Source organism: Oxyura jamaicensis, chromosome 1 (assembly GCF_011077185.1).
Source record: "Oxyura jamaicensis isolate SHBP4307 breed ruddy duck chromosome 1, BPBGC_Ojam_1.0, whole genome shotgun sequence".
Classification (NCBI taxonomy): domain Eukaryota; kingdom Metazoa; phylum Chordata; class Aves; order Anseriformes; family Anatidae; genus Oxyura; species Oxyura jamaicensis.
The window spans coordinates 142,417,266-142,441,648 of NC_048893.1; the positions used below are offsets into that span (position 1 = coordinate 142,417,266).

The following is a 24,383-nucleotide window of genomic DNA, read 5'->3' on the forward strand; positions in this document are numbered from 1 at the left end:
GTGGTAGAAGCATATCCCAGGCAGGACCAAGAGGAGGAGCAGTGTCTTATATGCTGGTAATTTGAAGGAAGACGTGTTGTCCCAGGAGAAGACAGTAATGGTTAAATAGGCTGCTGGGAACTAAGGCAGGCTTGCAGAGTTAACTGAGATACTTGGTAAAAGGAAAGGAGGAGCAAACTAGAAGATCTCAGAGATGTTGGTGATTAAACAACTTGTAAAAGCTGTTACTGGTGCATCTGATTTAAACTTAGAATTTGGATTCTGTAAGTTTTGGTTCCTGATGCCGAGTCTGGCATTGGGTCACTCATGTTCTATTAAAGATTTGTTTCGTATGTAATAGTATCTAATTATTTTCTTTAGGTTTCTTTACTGGCTTCAGTCATTGACACCTTTTTCTGGAGACCTAATATTTTCAGCATATCAGGATAAGATGAAGTGTGATTCTGAATCACCCTTCTGTTACTGTCATAACTGCCTAATGTACAAAGAACGTGTGAACACTGTAACATTAAGATTCCCAAAAGGGAAGATGCTAAAGTTGCCAGTAATATATTTGTTGCTGCTTTCTTTCCATGGCTTATGTATATAAACTTAATGTTAATTACAGGCTTGTCTGTATTTTTTTTTTGGCACTATCTCTGCTGTAGAAGTTAATATGATGGTTTCCTGAATTGTTTTGTTGTATGAGAGACTTCTGTGGAGACTTCTGTGGTACGATTTGACTTCAGCTTACAGCTTCTGTTTCTGTTAATTTTGTAGGTGAGCTTGTCCAAATCGCTCAGAGATACTACAAGTAGACTCGCAGAGTTGGGATGGCTACATAATAAAATAAGAAAATACACAGACCAGAGGAGTTTGGATCGTGCGTTTGGACTTGTGGGTCAGGTAAGTCAGCTAAAGAAAACTGATTTTGCTACAATATTTTGGTCTTGTTTCCTTTAGAAACTGCTGAGTAAAATGCAATACTGGAATGGTGGGTAAACATTGGAGAACTTGTAGCTTGGATCATTCATCATTTACACCTTTCATGGACTGCTGCTGTTGGTATGGGTCTGAAGGCAAGGGAAAGGCATTTACCCTTGATGGTTCTGAGAAGGACTTGCTTTATTTATAGCTGGAAGGTCTCATGCATAGGTTCCTTTTTTTTTGAATATCACGTATTTGTTGAAGTGATAATGCATTTTTATGAACAAAAGCATTGGTTAAGTGGGATGGAGACATTTCTAAGCTAATTAATCTCTACTTCAGTTGTTAAGGTGACCTGTGCAGGAGATGCTTTTGTCTTGTCAGCTGATGTTATGCTCATGTGTTAACACTGCACTAACTACATTAAAATGCAAATACCCTGTTATCTGCTGCTCTTTCTTTAGAATACAGCATCAAAAGAATGTCAAATTTTGTTTTTATAGGTTTCATCATCATGATTTGTAGTCTACAGTAACTTCACAGCTGCTGTAATACCCAAAACCACATTTACTGCTAAGGCATTCCCGTTTCCTCTCACTTGCTTCCTCTGTAAAACTGGATATTATCCCTTCTGAGTCGACAGAAATGTTGTCCTTGCCTCTAGCCATAACATCCTACCTAACCTGCAAAGAAATTGAAGTGCTTCTCCCTTCAATCTAATTTTTCTTAAGAGGTCAGTAGAGACACTGTAGTGCTTCCTGCTTTTCTAATGTTCTATTCTGTACCCTTCTGTCTCTTATTCTAAGTAACCCTCTTAGTTACATATAAATTATTTTTCTAGTGATCCAATGCTGTTTTCCATGGTTTATATAGTAGTGTTACTGTATATGCACTCTCCACCTTCTATCTGGGTGAAGTTTCTTATTCTTTATCTAGTTACTTCCTGCTTATGCTTATTTTTACTGTCTCTGCCTTTTATCTTCAAGCTTACAATAAGGGAAGAACTTTAATTCTTCAGTGAATTTAAATGTGCAGTATCTCAGTTATCATATGCAGGTTCCAGATTCTGAGCAGAAGGCTGTGCAGCTAGTTAGCTGAATCTGCATAGCTCTAATGCTGTTAATTGTGCTCGAGGCAAATATTTACTATATTCTTAGTGCATAACTGTACTAAAAAAGAGTATGTACTTTTTTGTACTACAAAAAGAGGATGTGTTATTGCTCTTCATTGCTTTTATAGCTGACATTTTCAGATGCTGCACACCGTGCATTAAGAATTTATGCACAAGAATATATTGTGCATTCTAAAGATTATTTTGCTTGCTACTTTAAAAGAATACTTGTATAATCACATATGTAAATCACGTGTAGGATAAGATGCGTGCAGGATAAGGTGACTGTTTTTACCAGGCAAAATGTCAGGAACAGACAATTATTGAAGTAGAGATACACCAGTATACTGCACTTTGACATTTGCTGCTTAGTGTGGAAGTTTTACTTTGTCCTCAGAAACCAAAAATAACAATCAGCAATGAAATATAACTTGCTTTATATTTTGACATTTTACCCGTTTAGAAAAAATATCCAGTTGAGGTAATGGGCATTTTAAACTTTTTCTCTTGAGTAAGCATTCTTTTTCTTTCCTGAGTCCTCTTTTGCTGTAGATGAAATCAGAATTCTAGGATAATGTCCAGTTTTCTTTGGCATTTTAGGAAACAAAAATCTGTAGTTCAAAATGCAGGAATTGGCACTGAATGTAAATTTTAACTTCTAGAACTTCTCTGAGAAGTAGGTGGCTGGTTAGATCTTAAACCCTTTTGACCACTGAAGTCAGTGGTACTGTTCTCACTTTTTGTGTAGATGCATACATAGCATATTTGAACGTTTTCTTGGAGTCTCTACTCTGCCCTCTGTCTTGACAAATGCTAGCTACTTTAATAGGTTCAAAAATGTACTGAAGAAGCAAGTGAGAAGAAATGAAAAGTGCAGTTACATATGAGGGGATTTCTTTTTGCCCTTCAGTATCCTCTGGAATAAAGTGAATTTTGTATTGCTTCCTAAGTGATAAAGTTGAATTGAAGAAAGGAGCTTTCTTTCTTCGATCAAGGATACAATGGCAAGATTAATGATTTTTTTTCTAGGCTTCTTAGCATCTTTGCAGGTAGGCGTCTTAGCAGGAAAGAAGATAATTTTTTTTCTTGTGCTTGCAGTGGTGGTTTCTCCCTTGTATGTATTGTAATGAATAAATATTTTACTTCAAGCTCTTGGGTTTGTGTGAGGTTTTCTCTTTTTTCTTTTTTTCCAAATTGCTTAAGATGGGTTGAAGGGAAGGGCCTGGGGAATCATTTTTTTTATTTTTTATTTTTTTTAAAAAAAAGGTTGGGTGCTCTTGATGTTTTAAGCTTTCATGAAAATGGTATCTCTATTCTGCTTGTAATCTATTAAAATAGGTATGAAAATAATTATCTGAGAATTGTTTGAGAAATCACTTCTGAAGAATTTGTGCACACAAGCACTCTTCAAACAAAAACGTGTTTGAAGTCAAAAACTTTCAACTTTGTCCAAAATTAATGAGCTGTATTTTTATTCAATTTTAGAAAATGTTGCAGGATTTTTTTAGTCTATATGCTAAGTTAAGAACAAAACCAAAAAAAAAAACAGGACTCCCAAACTGTAGAACACTATCCATTAATATACAAGTATTCTGTTAGGAGCGACTTTTCAAAAATCTTTATATATTTATATTTAAATAACACCAAGTACACATTCTATGGGTTTCTTAGGTTATATTATTCACTTCTTGCGTGTCAAGTGAAAAGTACCCATTGCATGGCTGCCGATGGGTAAAAAGCCAAAAGCTTAGATTACTTGATCCAGCAGCACTTAGTGGGAGTGTTCTTTTATGACCATTGTGTTTCCTTGTTCATGTCATACAGTCTATACAATGCATGTTATGATAGGTGCCTGACTTATGTTCCGTTTTTAGAGGCCTTTTTGAAATTGAAACTCTCTTACTTTATTGCTTAGTGTCTTTTACATAATTACTCAAAAAAAGTTATTTGGGGGTAATGTTTCGATTTGCACATCCCTATAGTAATTATGAATGTCTTTAATGAGATGATGACAAAGTCTCACGACAATGTGCATATATTCTTGGAAAAGGACTGCGTCTCCAGTGGAAGCACTTATATGTTGGAGCATTTTCTAAGATTTGTGGTGAAATGTTTTTTTAGCTCAATTTCTTTTAGGAAACTTCTACTTTCACAATGTGATGAAAGGATAAGGGCTGTTCTAGATTAAAGCAAAAAGATATTTCCTGATGATTTTTTTTTTTCTTTCTCTTACAGAGTTTTTGTGCAGCCTTACATCAGGAACTCAAAGAATACTACCGACTTCTGTCGGTTTTGCATTCTCAGGTAAACTAGGAGGTTCTTATTAAACTTTATTATTCAAGCAGTGTAAAGCACAGCAACTCCTTAATGGTAGTACCTAGGAGTCCCTTTGGAAAGGGAAGAATGTTTAACAGTTGCTATTGAAGTGGATGCAGTTCTCTGTAACTTGTGCATTATTTACTCTTTGGATATACATATATCAATGAATATTTTTTCTTAGAAATTCACTGTTACATGATGCTCTACAAAAGCAGGAAATATAATCTGTGTTTCTAAGCCTGTGTTGCCTTTTTGCTTCACTTTGTCAGTTTTGTTGCGTGATATTTTTATAATTCAAATCCCAAACAGTGTATGTGAAGGGAGAAAAACATTCATTCTGTATTTCAAGCAGTGCATAGTTCAGTAGCTAGTAACAAGGACAGTTTCAACTTTTTGTTTTGTCTGAGGCTGGTTGTGCATCTTCCTTGTCCCTTCTGCTGATTGAGTCATATGCTTCAATGTTATATTATTTTTCTGTGCTGTATAGACCAACTCATTGGTGATAGTCCGCAGTTTGTCCACAGATTTATATAGGTATGTGCATCTAGATGCTAGCTCTAAAATAAGTTTTCTTTTTTTTTTTTCTTTGATACATGCTTACTTTTTTTTTATATGGGATTTTCAGGGAATTCATTATTGCTAATTGAGAAAAAACTGTTCTCAGAATTAACCCAACATTTAATTAAAATGCCATTTGAAAGAACAAAGTAAAAGAACCTATCATTTAAATCATAGGCTTTTGTATGATTTTTCAAAGTAGCTATTCCCTTTTTTCACTTGCAGTTCTTCAACGTTTCTAACTTTGGATTGCCTGTCATATGTACTTAATGTTTTCTTCCTGGCTATGATTGGGTTAACGATTTTGTAATTATTTCCTGCTCTGTTTATAGTATGTCTGGTCTCTTGGCTTGCTGTAGCTTTGATTTATTCTAACTTCCAAAATGATTTGACTGTGAAGATATTACACTTGTTTAGAACACAGCTTTCAGACCTCTTTACCCTTCCTGCTCCACTAAACTGTTCAAAAGGAGAGATGAGTCTGGTGGAAGGAGATGCATGTAAGGGAAAAAGAAAAGGAAGGTTCTACTGTCACTTACCTTCCAACTACATTTACCTTTGTGCTGGGTTGACCACAGCAAGCAGCCAAGCACTCATTGTGCCTCTCACTCCTGTGTTTTGCAGGATGGAGAGAAAGCAGAAGGAAGGGAAAAACGCCAGTCAGTCAAGTTAATGATGGTTTGATAGGGAAAGCAAAAGCTGTGTGCACAAGCAAAGCAAAAAGAGGTTTCATTGCTATTTTTCCAGTTACAGAAAGAAGTGCAAAGGTTTTTTGTTTATCTCAAACATACCAAATAAGATCTTTCACCGTATCTTCTAAGTTCCCTTCAATTGTCTTATTTTATCATTATCTATATTTTTAATAGCAAATTCTCTCTCAGCTCATACTTACTTTAGATCACTCACACTACCTTGATGTTCTTCTGCATTGACTTTAATCTTGGCAAACTTTACTTTTCAACAGTGCCATGAAGTAATGACAAGAGGTGTCATTGCCAGGATTCAGAAGGAGCTTGTTCTGTTTTTCTGTTTCTTTTGCTGTACCTTCCAAAGAGAACAGAACATGCCTCTTCTTTCTCTTCTAGTCTTTTTCCCTGTAGAATTGCAATTTTCCTGGAAGAGTCTTTTTGATAGATGAGCATTTAATCATGTTGTCCCAAATATAATATTCATTACATCATAAGGTAGCATATATAAGTATATAAGGTAGTATTTTCAGGTAATAGTAGATTATGCAGTCTATAAACTGGAGCTGTCATTTAATGTAGAGATGTGCACACTCAAGTGATCCATTCAAACATCTTTCCACTTATCTACCTGTGCCATTGACAGAAGAATTTGATATAAAAATAAATGGGATGGGTTTTCTTGCTTACAGGAAGCTCCAAGATTTCATTAACTTGAATTTACTTACAGAAGCATTAGGCTAAATACCTAAGTTATATGATAACTCACCTGAACCAGATGACCTTTGGCCAAGGGTTCTGAAGGATTTCAGATGTGAAAATGCAGAAGAGGAATTGCTTGAAGAGGAAGGTCTCAGGGGGGGCTGTGGCTGAGACTTCCAGACTAATGGAGGACAAGCCAAATGCAAAGTTGCGGGTTTTGATGAATGGCTATGGGAGGAAAGGACACACTCTGTGAAATAAGCAGGAGGTTGGTATAAAACAAGAGTGGCCATCTTACGAAGCGTATTTCCCTCTGGTGTTGTGGCAGAAGGCAGTATGAACGAAACTGAAAAGAATTCAATACAGGTGTGTTGAAGGCAGGTCTATAAACTGCCATTAAAAAGGGTGAGCAAGGGTGCATCATCTGACATGCAGAAGGCTACAGCTGGGGTGCAGGGAGCCTAAGGGAAATGGAGTGTAGAAAGGGGTCAGCTTTACATGTTCATGCACAGCATTTCTTTTTGCCATTATTGGAGATAAAGCAGTAGTCCATCTAGTCAGTGTTCTGACAGAGCATGGCATTTCTTATGTTCATGATCAATAGGACAGAAATCTTGTAGAAAGAAGTCAGTCAGTATTCTCAAGACTTCTGCCAGATTATCCCAGAGGTAAGCTTGATGACTTGTCTACTTTATTTTAAAATGGAAAAATCTACTTTTTTGGAAGACACTGTCTTGCTAAATTTTGTACTTTGATTCCTTGAAACCAGATAGGGGATTGTGTCTTAGAATTGAGTGCATACTGCATTCCTGTATTTATGAGTCCATACAGCTTTGTTAGTTTAGGAGTTCAGTTAGCTGCAGTTCAAGCACAGTACATAACAAGAATCTCATCAAAGGGTTCTCTGTTATCTTTTTCTCTCTAACTTTATTTTACATCTTCAGAGCTTTCCCCCAAACATTTTCTTCCTCTGAAAGAGTCTTCTTGTGTGTACGGCGTACTATTCTATAAGCTTTTCAGGTCTTTTCCTTGCAGACTGTTTTCAAATTATCAGCCCCTTCAAAAATGCACATTCATGATGAAGATGTTACTTCATAATCTCTTTCCTAGCGACAAAGGGAAGTTCTTGCTTGCATCTGCCTTGTCATTGTCAAGTTCCAACTTTTTCCAAGATTAGTTGTTTTCCTTTCTCTTTTTTTTTTTTTTAATAACATGGACCCATGTTATTAGCAGTTCCATTCTTTTGTTTTGCTAGACTGAATGGGTCTTGCTTTTTCTAATTGTCTCTGCTTTTGTTCTGCTTGCATTTGACAGCATTCTCTGCACTTTTTGAGGCTATGCACATTCTTGAGCATAGCCAACCAAAAATCAAATGTGTGTAAATTCAACATTCAGCGTTTGACAAAATATGTGCTAGATTAGGAAGCAAAATCAGGAAGTTGAATGAATTGGTTGTAGCATACAGGAAGAAATAAAACATTTTTTTCTGAAGACTTTATCTGCTTGGACTGCTTTAGGACTGCTTGCTTCTATATTCTGAGGTTGTGTTCCTGTCCTGCTTGCTCTGTCTGTGCTTGTATGAGATGTACATCTGCATCTCGGATGCAAGAATTTCATTTGTATTTTCCATGGTGTTGTGAGATTCATGTGTGGTAGTCACATCGTAACAGTTATTTCTCACCATAGATGTTTGTGCTGAAGGTAGCAGTTCCTTAATCTCACTATATAGCTAATTTAAGTTCTGATGGCTTTTCAAGAAAGACACGAAACAGAATTTATACTGTGTTGAATTAAAGTAAGTTGTCTGTGCAGTAATAAACACTATACCTGCTATATCCTTCGTGTTTTCCTTCAGATGTTTTCCTTTACTCTTTTCTGAGTATCTCTTTGGCTAGTATTTGCTGTCTTTCAGGATCTTTGTTCTCCTTTGCCCTTCTCTCTTTTCGTGACTGACACCTTGGTTTATTTAACTTTCTTGGTCTTTGCACTCTGTCTGTCCTATTACACTTCTGCTCATCTCTATCCTTTCAGCTGCACTTGATTCTCTGTTTCCACCTCTGTGGCTCTCAGGTTTTGGACCAATGATTTTTATAAAAGAACATATAATGGTGGGTATTTCAAGTGTATTAATAAAGAGCTAATGTCAGAACAAAAAGTACGAAACACCATTTCATGCTTCAGTACTTGCCAGTTTTATTCCCTGATATATCTATCTATTTCTAATTTGATCAGCTCCAATTGGAAGACGATCAGGGCGTGAATTTGGGACTTGAGAGCAGTTTAACACTTCGTCGTCTTCTAGTCTGGACGTATGATCCTAAAATAAGGTTAAAGACCCTTGCAGCACTTGTTGATCACTGCCAAGGTCTGTTTAATGTTCATTTGATGTTTTGGGGGTAGTTATTTAACTTTTGAGTGGTTATGCATGCCAATTATAGACATCGGTAATGTTACTGATGTTAATGTTGTTTTTGAACATTTTGAGTAGCTAAGACTCAGAAGTATCTCTTTTTCTCATTTTAAACAGAAAACTGATCGGTTACAATGCTGTTTATATGCACTTAAACTTGCTTTTTGGGGGGTTTTAATTAGGGCATGCTTAAGACATTCTTTGAATTCTAGGGACATGCTTTTCACGCTGTTTTCAGTTCAATTTTAGTTACCTTTCAGAGAATATTATACTGTGGTAAATCCCACTAGCACACTACAAAACGGCTGGTTCAATGTTTTCACTGTTACGGGTATTCCTCTATGAATGTTGCCATATACAAGAGGGATTTGCAACTTTTCTGCAGATTTATGTGAAATAACAAAACTTCACAAATCTGCAAATAGTGTGTGGCTGTGCTAGCAATCCACAAGAAAGACCTGAGGAATGGTGTTGGAGCTGACCAAAAGTTTGGCCACTAACCAACCTATAAGCTATGCTTCTTCCTGAGGGTAAATCAGCTTGGCTGTCTTTGAAAATAAATGGAGATTGTGGCCCTTTGGAAAGTATATCTTAACTGAAAAAGTTTGTATCACCTGTTCTATCTTGATTATTGGAATTGGTGACAATTTTGGGAGAAAAAAAAAAAAAGAAGGCTTCACTTTGAAGACGTTCATGAAAACTTTCAATGCTATAACCTGTGCTGCAAGGAACTTCTAAGCTGTGTAGTGTAACAGCAAAACAAGTTCTAGATCTATTTATTTTTTCTTGGAAGGAGGAGCTGGTTTCTTACCGTTTAATTAAAAGGTGACATGAGATACTGCCTACAGGGAAGCTATTGGGAAGACTGAGAAGCAGAAAAGATGTGTTTGTGTTCATGATGCACACAGAACACCTGAGAAAGTCAAGTACAAGACTGAAGGAAACAAATACTGAGGCTTATTTAATGCCCTTCTAATTGGCGTGATGGAGAAGAAAAGAAGCATAAAGTCCACCTTTGTGGATGGTCTGACACTGTATATTTTGGATTCCTCCAAGCTGCCATGTACCAGACAGAATAATGTGTCAAAAAACAGGCTTAATGCTTCAGTGAGATTAATGATTCATGCTTTAAAAGCTAACCATTCCCTGTCAATGTTAAAAAAAAATTACTTTTGCTACATTTTAGAATCACTGTTCAATAGGCCCTGAGTGACATATGGCTAGTTAAAATTGATGGCTGCTGAATTTAAGTGTAGTGTATATATTTTTCTTTCATGCATTTTTTTTTTTGTTTCTCTCTCCTATGATCTTACAGGGAGAAAAGGTGGTGAACTAGCTTCAGCAGTTCATGCCTATACTAAAACAGGAGATCCCTATATGAGGTCTCTGGTTCAGCACATTCTTGGCCTGGTATCCCATCCTGTACTTAATTTTCTTTATCGCTGGATTTATGATGGAGAGCTGGAGGATACATACCATGAGGTAATTCTTACATAAGAAATATTTCATCTCTTCATTTGGTTTATGGAAGAGTCTGTGGGAATCTTAGAGAAGAATTTGAGAAATAAACTGTGATATAAACATATATTAATTACTCATATTATACAATAACAACATGAACTGTGACGCTTCTTCATGGATTGACTGTGTGGTGTCCAAAAGTTGCAGAGATGCATTACGTTGTCTTTTGATGAATCGTATCCTGGGTCTGTTTAGTACAGGCAGAATAATGGATTAAGGGTAGATGCTTGCTTCTGAAGAAAGTGTCATCTCTGTCTTCTTTCTTGCTTAGTGTAGCAATAGTAATGTATACAGAGTTCTTTATTTAGAATGCAAGTCTTGTATTCGGATAAAAGCTTAATTTCTTCTGAAGTAAGAGACTGAATATTCTGCTTTGACTACCTGTTGTTATCCCCAGCCTCATAAACAACTTTAGTTTGTCAAATGGGGTAGAACAGCTTATGGTTCCCGATTTTCTTTAGAAAATCTACATGTATTTCTTGTAACTTCTATAACAGCACATTCTAGTAACATTCCTTCTTAAAAAGTTTCTATGTCTTTTCAAGCTTTCCCAATTATTTTTCCCATCTCCAATCAGTACAGTCTTGTTAAATTGAGATTTTGTTTAGTTTGAAGAAGCCAAAGAATCATTTTCAAAATGAATTGACTACCCCTGAGAAGGATCTATGTAACTTCACTTGGATGTGGAAAGTGGTGTCTGATTTCTGAAACTGTCCGTCAAAATTCAAATAAGTACAACTATCACACATGGCTGATCTTTAAGGTCATCTTGAGCAGACTTGCATAAAATATCTATGAATCTTTATGTCCAAAAGTGTAAAAGTGTAGGAATGTGGACTTGTCTTTCCAGCTACCTCTCAGACTTGAGTGGTTGGGGGTTTTGGTTGTTTGTAAATCATTCATTAGCTATCAACTCTTTGTCTGCTTTAAAATTTATATGCTTGCTCTGAGAGTGTTCTTACTACTGCAAATCACTGTTGGATGCATGTATATTGAAAGCGTATATTGAAAGCTACTATTTATCATAGACGATTTTCAAACAAAATTGACCATTCTTGTTTGAAGTGGTATCTGGGGGGGGGTGGTGAAAAAGTTCTCGTCCCAAAAAAATGGATGTCTTGTTTGACTAGATGAGGACAGAATATTTCCACAACTCATTTTAATAAACCTAATTGTGTAGATTTAGTTTCTTACATATATGAAAGTATTTTCTTATGTAGAACAGACCTTGGCATTTGATTCCTCACTTACTGAAGGATTTCTTGTTATTTTCTGCAATTCTGCATCTTCTAAAATAGTATCCTAAGTCCTAAGGACGAGTGAGTGAAAATAGAATGAATAAAATAAAAGCATATTGCAGTTATATTTTGACATCTTTCTCCTACTCTGATTGCCTGAAATATGCTGTGTGCTTCTGTATTTCCTAGTGGTCGTTCTATGGCTAGTACATCTCACTTTCCTGAGGTAGTCAAGGTTTCATAATGTACAGAGGAGATTAAATTATATGAGTCCAATTTTAAACTTTTTCTTCAGAGTTCATATTGGTCAAGATCCAATCTGAATGTAAGTTTCCAGGACCACTTTAGCTATTCTAGTTAAAAGAACAACTAAGAAATATTTTCTTTCAGTTTTCATAGTTCACAAATGAAAAATGGGGGGAGAGAGTTTACTTTCCTCTTTTAAATATTTATTTCAATCTACAGTTTTTTGTGGCTTCGGATCCTACAGTTAAAACTGATAGATTGTGGCATGACAAATACACTTTGAGGAAATCAATGATCCCTTCTTTTATTACAATGGAGCAATCAAAAAAGGTATGTATTCAAAAATTATTTTTCTGATGATTTGTTTGTCTATGCTGCTATTTAAGTTCTTATTAAGAAAATGGAGAGCAAATTTAATGGTAAATATTCATTTTAAGAATTAACAGAGTTAATAGAATTATTTGCTAAGGAAGACTGTAAGACTATTTTTTCCATTCTCTAATAAGCTTTGCTTAAGGAGATCTAGAGGGGGGGAAATGTTTGTTTCAAAGCATTTTGTGTTGGCGGTGAAGTTCTGGCTTGCTGTGGTTGGGATTGTAAAGCTAGGACTGAAGAAAGGTGATAAAATACTCTTTTGTCCTGCTGGTTGTGGGTGGCTTTTTTATTAGCTTTTAATATTACATGCAAGTCACTATTAAAATTAAAATTAAAAAAATGTCTCGTTTTCAGGTCCTCCTTATAGGAAAATCCATAAACTTCTTGCATCAAGTTTGTCATGATCAAACTCCATCCACAAAGATGATTGCCGTGGCAAAGTCTGCAGAATCTTCAAAAGGTGGTAGGGTATCAGTGTTGGTCAACTTCTTCCCTTTGAACTGAACTCTGCACAATATGTGGTTTTGGCTATAAACTAACATTTTGGATAGCGGGGTGGAAAGGAGTACAGAAGTCCCTCACGCTTGCCTTTATAAGATAGCTTTTTAATGGATACTTGCATTTTACAGAACGTGTGAAGATGAGCATGTTTAATTTTCTTAATAGGTTTGCTGGATGGCTGTTAATGTACTGGGTTTCTGAATGAAACCAGGCGTGATCAACCTGCTTTCAAATGACTTTAGGTAGGATGAGAGCAGGGATGTTCTGGAGTGCCTCTGTGAGAATTTAGTACTTGAGACTCCTCATCAAATACACATCATATGACTCTGTAATAATACTGTGAATTAATTCTGTGATTAAAAGAAAAATCAAAAATCCATTAGTTATAAATAAGAGAAGGAGCAGTAAAAGCAGTCAGGACAGAAGCCTTTCTGTAAATTCATTCTACCATTATAATATGCCAAAAGAAAAATGAGTATGTGGGAGGCTAGTAAAATTATTTTTGAAGTTTGTTTATAATCAAAGTGGCCAGTTATTGAACATTAAACCAAATCAGTTTAATTTCAGACTTCCTTCAGATTACTTCCTGTTATTTAGAAGATATTTCAGTTCTACTGCATGCGAGTTTGTATGCCATTTATGAATAATCTTTGGGGTATTCTTTACAATCAAGTTAGCATTATTATAATGAAAGACAGCAAATACCCATAGAAACTACTTGTTTCAGATGTTTAAAAAAATAGCAAAGAGGGTAAGGTAATGCCTAGGATGCTGCTACATCATGGAGAAGAAAGTTTCTTCTGGTGAAGTGATGTTTTACTTCTTTAACTTCCTATAACGTGGTTAATATACCAAGGAGAGTCTAATGGTTAAGACATAGATGACTGTGATCATTTCTCTGATTCATAGGTTCTAAAAGTATAATGATATCCTGATAGTATATCCAGCTTTTGTTAAATGCATTATCTAAATAATTTTCAATCAAGTTCTTTACTTATTTTTCAAAGAACATCTTTCTTTGTACTTTTTGACCTCTTGTACAATAAATACTTCATGTTGTTCCTGTTCTCAAATACAACTTCATTATAGCTAACTTAAAACCTTGGCTTTGTGAGGTTCTTCTTTTTTCTTTCGTTTTTCTTTCTATTTTTTTATGATGATCCTTGGATTAATTTTTATATTAACTCTTCAAACCACATTAATGTCTGCAAGAAGATTTCATCTAATACTGTGGGTTTGTTGTTTTTTTGTTTTTTTTGTACCTCGTGCAGTGGTTGCCTAGTCAACTAGCTGCTCTTAAATTGCAGAGAAGGGGGTCAGGCTTAGGTGAATAAGGGCTGTAAATGCATTTGAAACATCATCTTGCCAGCCACTCCTGAAAAAGACAGAAACATTACTGGAATAACACTACTTTTACCACTTTACTCAGAGTTTATGGCCATGCTTTTCTGATTTTTTTTTTTGTCTGTGTTTCTCTCACATTGATTGAATGTGTTGTTTGTGCCTGCCATCTGACAATAAACTGAGCATCTCTTCAGATAATTATAATAAAATGACAGAAGGATAGAGTGCCAGACTGAATTTGGGTGCTTTTTCTCATTTTAATTCTGAATGTTTCATGGTTTTGGCTCTAATTTTAACTTGCTTTGGAATCTTAACTCGCAGAACCACAAAATCAGAATGGTTGAGGTGGGAAAGGACCTCTGGAGGTCACTTGTTCAAGCAGGCCCACCCAGAGCAGGTTGCCCAGGATATGTCCAGGCAGCTTTTGAAGATCTCCAAGGAACGTGACTCCACAGCCTCTCTGGGCAACCTCAGTTACCTGCACAGTAAAGAAGGGCTGCCTGATGTTCAAATGGCTCCTCTGTGTTTGAGTTTGTGTCCGTTGTCTCTTGCCCTGTCACTGGGCACCATTAAAAAGAGCCTGGCTCCATCTTCTTTGCACCCACCTGAATGTGTGGGTGCAAAGACACTGAGGTGCACCTTGAGCCTTCTCCTGTGGGATTAAAATTGCCATAGGAGAAGTGCCCCAATCCTTTCATTGTTTTTGTGCCCCTTGGTTGGACTCTCTTCAGTATGTATGTCTCCCTTGTACTGAGGAGCCCAGAACTGGGCACACAGTACTTCCAGGTCTGGCTTCACCGGAGCTGAAGAGAGGGGATGGATTACCTTCCTCCACCTGGTGTAATGCACCCTAGGATACCACTAGCCTTTTTTGTGGCACATTGCTGGCTCGTGTTCAACTTCGTGTCCACCAAGACCCTGATGCTCTTTTTTTTCAGGCTTCTTTTCAGCTGGGTGGCCCCTGGCATGCCCTGGTGCCTGGGGTTGTTCCTCTGCAGGTGGACTTCACGCTTCCCTTTGTTCAATTTCATGAGCTTTTGGTTTTTCAACTTCTCATCTTTCCTCAGTTTTCTTTTGATGCTGGAGTAAGAATGGTATAAAAAAAAATTAAAAAAAGCTACCGTCTGAACATATGTTAAAAACAGGAAGCCAGAGGTGCAGAACAGAGTAGAAGCTGGCACTCCAACCTCAAGTTTGGGATCTTCTCAACCAGGATTTGCCCAAGACCACAACATTCAGTAACAACTCATAGACCCATCAGTGCTGTTTGCCATTTTCTTACCAGACCCATTTCTATCTTCCACTGTGTCCTGAGATAAACTTACACAGCTTTAAAAACTTGTGTCTAGGCCTCTCTTTTGCTGATGAAAGCAACCTTTTTGAAATAGGGAGGGTGTTTTGCCTATACCGGTGTGTATGTATGCAGAGATGATGCGTTACAGCTATGCAGGCAAACTTGAGTTTTCCAGACTGAGATGAAGGGTTGTGGTTAGGTCATTTCTCTCAAGGCAGGGGTCTTGTCTTAGGCAAATGAGGCAACTGCCTGCTGTTGGTTGGCTTTGCCTATGCATTGGGTCAGCCCAGGGCCCAACCTGTGTGCCTGGTGGCTGAAGGTACTTAGCTCATGACTACTTTTGGGCTGGCTTTTTCCTGCTTTTGCGTCATCTCTTAGGCTCTCAGCATCTTGTGAAAAGACTTAGGAACAGATCATTGGGGTGTTTTAGCTTACTGTGATCTCTCGGTGAAACTCCTCTTTTAACTTCCCCTTCTGGAAGTTCTTCCTTTCTCCTCCAAAGCCAGCCATGAGGCACATCAAATGGCTGACAGCTCTATGTGTGCAAGCAGCCATGTTTGAACTCATAGTTTGAAGATACCAGTTAAGAGGTCAGGATCTGCTAATAGGGAAAGAAGAAAATTGGACTTGATTGGACTTCCTTAATGCCAAGTTGCCCTATAGCAGTGAGACAAGTGCATTTGTACCAGTGAGACAAATGTGTTTGCACCAGCTATCGGTTTTCCCTTTCTCCCAGCCGTGGGTATGGTGTTGTTACGTGCTTCCTTACGTGAGCAATACAAGAGTTGCTTTGTCAAATCACACCAGACATCTGCCTTGACCAGGGTGAGCAGAGACTTTGGTGAAGTCTCTGTCTCTCATGGTTTGCTGTCAGTGACTGGACAAAGAGTACTTTGGGGACTCCTTACCTATGGTCTGTATTAGTTTTCACATTTCCTAAGTTTCACGTGTTTCACCTGACTAAGTACTACTCTGCTGGTGTAGGAAACTTGAGCATAGCAACGCTTTATACAAGTATCTTATCTGTGAATTCTCTACATATGCTTGCACTTGATGTGCTGTGGAGAGCTTCACAGGTTATTGAATGAGAGTTTGGAAATCTCAAGTGAGTCATTGAACCAGACACTGTGAGGTCTCCCTCAATAAACAGTGAATTCTTTGTTAGAATAATTGTTCATTTACTTAGTTTAAAAGCAGTTTATTAATAGAGGCTAAATCTCACCAGAACATGTCAAACTTGGTTCTAATATTTAATGTCTGCAGTATGGGTTGAAACTAACCCTTGAGCAGACAATACACTGTCTTACACTCATTTGGTGCCTGGACCTCTAGTTTCTACCTTTTAGAGCAATTGTAGAACTATATACTCCCACTTTCAACGGTTTTTACTTTAATGCTGTGGAAGGTATTGCCACCTGGCAGTCCGGTATTTGGAGTTTTGCTCCATGTTGGCTGAAGAAGCTGTACTTCTCTTCTTGCTATCTCATAACAGCATTATTGCAATCCTTTTCTTAACAAGCTAGTAGTTGTAGTAAAGAATGAAACACACTCCCTACTAAACAGTTATGTCCTACTTTCTGCCCCCAAATTGCCATGTGTTATATGTGGAGAAGAAACCACCAGGTTGCTGACTGTCCCCCAGACAATGCAAACATACTCCCTCCTCTCTCGTTCTGACTTCTGTGTGGGAACTCTTTTCTGTTGAATGTTTTGACTGATTCTTTGAAGATTTTTATGTCCTGCCCTTAAAAGTGACTTCTAATTTAGATTTGCCTTCACCAAAACTTTTCTCTAACTCTATGCTTTTTGCCATCTTTCAAATAATTTGATTCTGTAAACTGCAGTATTTTAGCAAACTAAAAGAAAATTCACTTTCCATGTAGAAGTGATGAAATAATATGAGTTCATATTGGAAGGTACAGGCTGGGCACAGATTAAAAGTAGTGTTGTTGATGTATGGGCTGCTTTAGACTTGCTTTCACTTTGGCTATGTCTAATGTATAATATAGTGGACCAGAATATATCTGCTGGTATGTTTCAATTTCAAAGAATGTTTGCCTCTTTTTTAAAAAAAAAAAAAAAATAAATCCTAATTTAATTCTGATTTATTTTTCTAGCTGCTGATTTGTTCACAGATCTGGAAAATGCGTTCCAAGAGAAAATTGATGCAGCTTATTTTGAGACCAGCAAATACTTGCTGGATGTTCTTAATAAGAAATACAATTTACTGGAACACATGCAGGCCATGAGACGCTACTTACTACTTGGTCAAGGAGACTTTATCAGGCACTTAATGGACTTGCTCAAGTAAGAGAATAAGAAGGGTAATTATGTTGAATTTCTGATGCTCCCAAATATGCATGATCAGTGTAGAAAATGTTTTGCTCAGAAGAGGACACCTTAAGTATCTTGTTACTAAATGGTTTACTTGAACATCTTTTAATTTCTCTTCTGGGTTGAGTTTCTTTGACCCTGAGACTGAAATTTGGTCCTTTTTGTTAGGAAGTACATACAGTACCATTTTTCAGTGTCTTGAAAAGCTGTACTCATGTAGCTTTACACTGAGATGGTGACAACCCCAAGGATGTTTGCACTTTGCCTCCTCCTGTCAGCAAATTTAAGCAGAAGAGTTCAGTTTCTGGTGCTCTTGATGCTGCAAATTAGTATTGTTCTGAATGTTATTCTTCTTCTGTATTTTGGATGTGTTTGGTCTAAAACATTGTGTCAGAACCTCTCAGTGCATTTTTAAAATTTAATTGATGCATCAGCAGCCTCTGTTTTAAGGACTCAAGTGTACCTACAAGTATCAGTTTCAATACATTGTGTGTATTTGCCAGCTGGCTGCTTCTACATGCTGGTGCTTCTGATGAAACAGTCTACCAGAAAGGTCCTTTACAAAGTTTTCCCAGTCTAGAAGGCAGGCTTTGTTCTAAAACTTCCATTAACTAGTTTGTACGTGACCATGCTTTTTTAAGTGAAAAACAGGGTGAAGCAGAACAAGGTTGGTATATGGAGTCACTATTACATTTGAGGTAGAAGTAGTAGGGGGGTTTCCAGTACTGATGTGGGAGGGGATTGCAAGGCATTTGCTACTTGCATATTTCAGCTCCTTGAAAAGTTTAAGTTACGTAGAGGTGGTGGGTTTGTGTGTTTCTGTCAGCAGTTCTAAACCCAAGATGGCTATCGGTTAAGTATCCCAAAATTGTGAAATAAATCAATTTGTGCTAATGAGTTAATCTCCCTCATTTTAGATACAAATGCAACTCAAATTTTAGAACAGCTATGCTAGCAGTCCTGATAACTTGAAATGAGTGACATTGAGTCAGAATTAATTTACTCCTCATGCTGATGTTCAGGTGAATAGCTGCACACTAATAGACAGTTAGAGATGTTTTGCTCATTGATTTGCTCTGTGCTAGTACCAAATTGCTGTTGCAGAGTATCTCAGTAACATGCCAGCATGGCACCGCTAGGCAGTTGAGGGAAGTGCATTTTTTTTTCCCTGCTCTACTCTGCACTGATGTGGCCTCACCTCATGTAATGTGTGCAGTTTTGGGCACCACAGTATAAAAAGGACATAAAACTATTGGAGAGTGTCCAAAGGACAGCTACAAAGATGGTCAAGGGTTTCGAGGGGAAGAGGTAAGAGGAGCAGCTGAGGTCCCTTGGTTTGTTCAGCCCAGAGCAGAGCAGGCTGAGGGGAGGCCTCCTGGCGGCCTGCAGCTCCCTCACGAGGGGAGCGGAGGGGCAGGCGCTGAGCTCTGCTCTCTGGGGACAGTGACAGGACCCGAGGGAACGGCATGGAGCTGGGACAGGGGAGGGTCAGGCTGGGTGTTAGGGAAAGGTTCTGCACCCAGAGGGTGGTCGGGCACTGGGACAGGCTCCCCAGGGCAGTGGTCATTGCACCAGGCACATTAAGTTCAAGCAGTATTTGGACAACACTCTCCGACACGTGGGCTGATTTTTGGGTGGTCCTGTGTAGAGCCAGGAGCTGGATTCTGTGATTCTTGTGGGTCCTTTCCAACTCAGGATATTCCATGTTTCTATGACTGTTTGTTTCATAACTTCCAGGCCTGAGCTTGCACGACCAGCTACAACCTTATACCAGCATAACCTGACTGGAATCCTCGAAACAGCAGTGAGGGCAACTAATGCGCAGTTTGATAATCCTGAGATTCTCAAACGATTGGATGTTCGACTTCTGGAGGTCAGTTGCATCGTGGTGACTCTCATCCAAAACATAAATGAATAAAATTACTTTCTGTGTGCATGTGTGTGAGTACACAGAAATCTATGTGAAACAAAATTTTGATATGTGCATATGGTAAATATTGTTTCATCTCCTCTTTTTCCATTGAAATTTACTCTGAATTACGTAAATCTCACTTAATAAGTCTTCTCTTCCTATCTGACAAACACCAACAGTTGGGTGAGATGTATCCCACCCTTGCAACAAGCTTAGGTTTATTTTGGCTTAATCTGCTGCTCTTGGCAACAAACTCCTGTATCCCATATTGATGTGGATGTTTGCTTTTTCAAGGTCTGTGAGAATAGAAGAATAAGCAACTCTTGAGCACTAGCAGGCTCTGGTTATTCGCTAAAAGTAGTGTATCTTTTTAATACAGGTATCTCCTGGGGACACTGGATGGGATGTCTTCAGCTTAGACTATCATGTTGATGGACCAATAGCAACGGTAATGTTGTGTACTGCTGGTTGTGAACATGTCTCCAGTACTGAACTGGATTGCTAAATATTTTGTTGTTGAAATAACCTTTTTATTCTGGAGTGTATGATCAGATAGACTCCTTTTTTTGGCATCAAGGATGCACTCACTATATAAACAGTAAGCCAAAATCTCAGTTCTTACAAACTGAAATTGAGTGCTGCAAAGCTACATTTAAAACATGAATTAGTGAAAATCGGTAATGAATTTGTTCCAGCAGAGATTTTAGCGAGTACTTAATAAATGGACTGCTCCTCTTCTTTCATTATCACTAGGCCGTAGCAGCTGCTTTGAGATAATTTGAAGGGAAGTGGAAAATGAGAGAACCTATTTGTATTACCTAAATAAAATTTGATAGGTATTGTTCATTAGAACAACTGAGAAAACAAATACATTCATAGAATCAATAACACAATTGATCAGAATGTATTTAACTTCTGTAAAGACATTCTAACATCAAAATGTGAGTCTGACCAGCAGAAGGAATTGTCATGTATGTGTGTAGTTCGAAAAGAGTGAAATGTTTTGTCTTTATCATGTTTACTCTTTATCACATTTCCTCCCATATGGGATTGGAAGTGCTCAAAACCTCCTAAGAAATGATTGCCTCTTAGTATGTGGACTTCTAATTTTTTTTCATGCCTTTTTAAGTTGGTGTGCTGGAAGAACAGTAAATACATTGGTACTTTCTCAGTCTACAATGAAATGGAACTGACGAAAGCATCAGAGCAGTACTGAGGATTTTTTTTTAAAACTTCAACTTTTATTTCAGTATAGAAAAGATGCCTATGTGGAAGAGTATTTTATAGAGAAGTAAATAAGCTGTAATGCATTTCTACTTCATTTTTCTTCAGTCTTCTTAGGAACGTAATGTGAAAATACTGACAATGTGGGAATCCTTTTAGTGTTAAAATGGAAAAAATAAAATGGCAGTGTTGTAAGCAGGCATAGTTGAAGGGCACTCTGGACCAGAGCAGTGCTCTGTGCCTACTTGAACGTTAGATAACTCGGTTCAGCTCTTGAAGGAGGGTCTTCGTAAGAGCTCTGAACTTCCCAAGGATTTGTTCCACCAGTATTTACCAATAAACTGCATGGGTCAGAATAGATAAGACCGTGAAAATATTCTTTGTCCTTCAAAACACATGGTGTCTCTGTTAAATTGGTAGCCGTCTTTTGTTCATTTTATAGGTGTTTACACGTGAGTGCATGAGCCACTATCTGAGAGTATTTAATTTCCTTTGGAGAGCGAAGCGAATGGAGTATATTCTTACTGATATTTGGAAAGGACACATGTGCAACGCAAAGCTTTTGAAAAGTATACCAGGTGAGAGGCCTAAGTGGGTGACATACTTGTAAACTGGATTTAGATTGCTGCAGGTTATCTTAAAACCATTTAAAGAAAAGTCTGTTATTACAGATGAATTTTATATTTTGTTGCTGTTATTGACTGATTAATGACAGACGATGATGAAGGTGAAATAGCATTACTGGATATGAAGGTTTCCTGTTTGTTTTACTTAATCCTTGGTTATGAGTTTTTGTAGCGATGGGCAAGTGAAACATCCCATGTCTGGAAAGATAGGTACTCTTTCATCCCTTTTATTCATCTTCCTTGATGACTTTCCATCTGTACCCTGTGCCTCCCTTTTCCTTGTGCTGGAAGTACTGAGTTTCACATGTACACACTTCTAAATTTACCAGTTTTACCTTCACTTGTTCATTTTTTATTTTACTTAGCTAAGAATAGAAGCGGGCAAGGTAAGACAAACAGGTGTTTGAGCAGAAACACAAAAGCTCTTGAGTGTATAGTGACTCTGGCATATGCTTAACAGATCAGGGCTTTTTGATCCCCCTTCTCATTTGAGAATACATTTTTCTGACCTAGCTACTTTTTTTTTTTTTTTTTTTTTTTTTTTTGTAAAAAGTAGCTATTGAGGCTTACAATTCTTTGTGGTGTAGTAGTGTTTACAAAAATATATTTGTTTTTATAATTGGAAACTGTTTGGGTGGGAATGGACACCTTGGCCTGAGGAAGTCACTGGTAAATAAACTATTATAAAGATGCTCCAGTGTGAAAGTCTGATCTTTGGGACTACATGGGATGACTTTCTGTATCCTTTCTGTTTCTGGGAGAGCAGATTACTTTACTGTCATTTTCCTGTCCCAAACAAGTGCTTGTTAGACTCAAAGCCAGTGGTCTATTGTGTTCGCTCCTTCTGTTCCCTTTGAGTCTAAGGTACAGTTAACAAATTTTATTCTCATCTCTATCGCTTGAGGGTCTTCAGGCTGGAACTGTTTCGTTTATTCTCAGAAGTTACGTTTATTCTCAGAAGGAGGCCTTTCATATGCTTTGATATGGAACAGTCTTCTGCAGTCTTTCTGAGATGAAATCTCAGTTGCTTGTCACCTTCAGTTTTGGCTACTTTTTAATTAACACAAGCATTTAAATGCTAGTCAAGATCTTATAGCTATTGTTGGCAGAAAAAGCCTTTTAGTCTATTTCTGGGTATGTGCCTCTGACAAAGGAGAGTGTGTTTAGCAAAGACCTGCCTTCTGCCTGGAGGGACAGTAGTCTTTCTCACTCTCTGGCACGCCTAAGTTGGAAGCTGTGGATAGATTTATTTATTTTTTCCTGCAATACATGGAGAGTCCACCCCAGCACTGATCTGAAAAGAAGCAGAACTTGCTTTATTTTCTCTTTCTTCCTTCAGAACTGTACCTTGCGCTTCTGGTCACAGCGCAGTAAAAGGAAAACCGTAAGTGATAGAAGAAGCAGCTGCAGGGTGTTGTGTTTTTTTTTTCAGCCACCAAGAGGTAACATTGACTTTCTAGGGTAGCTTTATTCACCATTTCCCAAACACCCTAACAGCTATTGATTTTAATGTTTTAAAGGAGTTCTTTTAGACCATAGTGTCAAATTTGGTCTTTTCCTTTCAGGAATTTGAATAAGAAATTAAGGACATAATCCAGCTCGGATACGCAGAAGAATTTCTGATGTGTAGCCAGTACTGAACTTTTTTTAATTGACCTGATTTAAAGCAGATGTAATAAAATATGTTAGGGATAGTCTTCCTGCAAAGGCATAAGAAATAAAGCATGGAGTACCTTCTTGTGCTGTCGTTCAGATCATTGGATGGTTCTGTAACATCCTAGATATGAAAATGTAAAATTCCTTTTGTAGCAGTCACATAGCTTGGCAAATCACTTTGGCAGCTTTTAGAAGTGAATTCCCCTGTTTGGACATCTGCCTGATTCCAGAAGGACAAGTGACAGAGATGCTCTGTCTTACAGGTTGACAGCTGAGGCCAGCAGTGACTTATTTGTGGGTCTCTGGTGGATCAAGAAATTGAGCCTGGACATCCTGAGTCACAAATTCCCTACCCCTGTTGTAACCACCCTCTCTTTTGTTCTCAGTGTGGTAATACAAAATATGCTGGCTGTCTTATGAACACAAGGGGTATGAGAGACCACAGAAGCAACTGCAGATCTGTGGCTTCAGATTTTCAGCCAAAAGAAAGCATGGAACATTTACTGTCTTTTTGTCCCTTGGGGACTGAAAAGGTTTTTTTTTTCACTTTATGATACTCTGAAAGTTTCCAGCAGTCTGATCACGCAGTTGGTGTAATCTTTGGCTAATTTATCTAGGGGTTAATTGTACAGTGTTCTTTGCTCAACTGTTGCCTGCCAGTATCGCTGGTACAATCCAAGACTAGTGGCTGTTTTATGAGGTATTCAATTCGGTAGAAAAAAGATTACCAAGCTGGTTTGATGGCTGTGCCTGTCCTTGCAGTCTTTAACATGCCATCTCTTTGGATTTTTTACAGAGCTTTCTGGGGTGCTGCATCAGTGTCACGTTCTGGCATCAGAAATGGTCCATTTCATTCATCAAATGCAGTATTACATTACATTTGAGGTATATTCTATCCACACAATTGGTTGCTTATAAATGAAATACTTTTAATATTCTGTATGTGTTGTGTGTCTTAACTTTCAAAGAGCTTGTCATCTAGCAAATCAAAACAGCCCAATCCTGAATCATTGTGCTCCAGGTGCTTGAATGTTCGTGGGATGAACTCTGGAACAAGGTCCAGCAAGCTCAGGACTTAGATCATATCATTGCAGCTCATGAAGTTTTTCTGGACACGATCATAGCTCGGTGTTTGCTGGATACTGATTCTAGGGTAAGTCTTCCCCTTTTCATTAAACTGTAATCTTTGTGATCTTGGCTTATGGGTTAGGGTTAGTACCTTCTTCTCTTTTGGTACAGGAAAAAAAGGGAAAAGTCAGTTTCCTCCCTGTCATATTAGACCTTGTTATAGTAGGCTGTGTACTTACTCCTTGCATGCACTGGCGGATGTTGATTTTAAAACTTGTTGCAATATTGGTGAGTTTCTTTTGGTTCTAAGAAGCTGCATTGTCCTGGAACAACTGACTTGGAACTTTTCAGA

The 24,383-nt window shown here is 37.8% G+C and overlaps 1 protein-coding gene across 2 annotated transcripts in view; it reads left to right on the top strand.

Moving 5' to 3' along the window:
* TUBGCP3 (tubulin gamma complex associated protein 3) overlaps positions 1–24,383 on the top strand; it is a 52,628-nt gene that overhangs the window by 24,392 nt on the left and 3,853 nt on the right. The window contains exons 8-19 of one of the 2 annotated variants that reach the window (XM_035317901.1): positions 760–885; positions 4,253–4,321; positions 8,515–8,647; positions 10,008–10,174; positions 11,917–12,027; positions 12,427–12,532; positions 17,329–17,518; positions 19,283–19,418; positions 19,837–19,905; positions 21,124–21,259; positions 23,760–23,848; positions 23,985–24,116. In XM_035317901.1, coding sequence (XP_035173792.1) covers positions 760–885; positions 4,253–4,321; positions 8,515–8,647; positions 10,008–10,174; positions 11,917–12,027; positions 12,427–12,532; positions 17,329–17,518; positions 19,283–19,418; positions 19,837–19,905; positions 21,124–21,259; positions 23,760–23,848; positions 23,985–24,116 — 1,464 coding nt within the window. Of the gene's footprint in view, positions 1–759; positions 886–4,252; positions 4,322–8,514; positions 8,648–10,007; positions 10,175–11,916; positions 12,028–12,426; positions 12,536–17,328; positions 17,519–19,282; positions 19,419–19,836; positions 19,906–21,123; positions 21,260–23,759; positions 23,849–23,984; positions 24,117–24,383 lie in introns of both variants that reach the window. The other variant, XM_035317891.1, reaches the window with a different exon arrangement.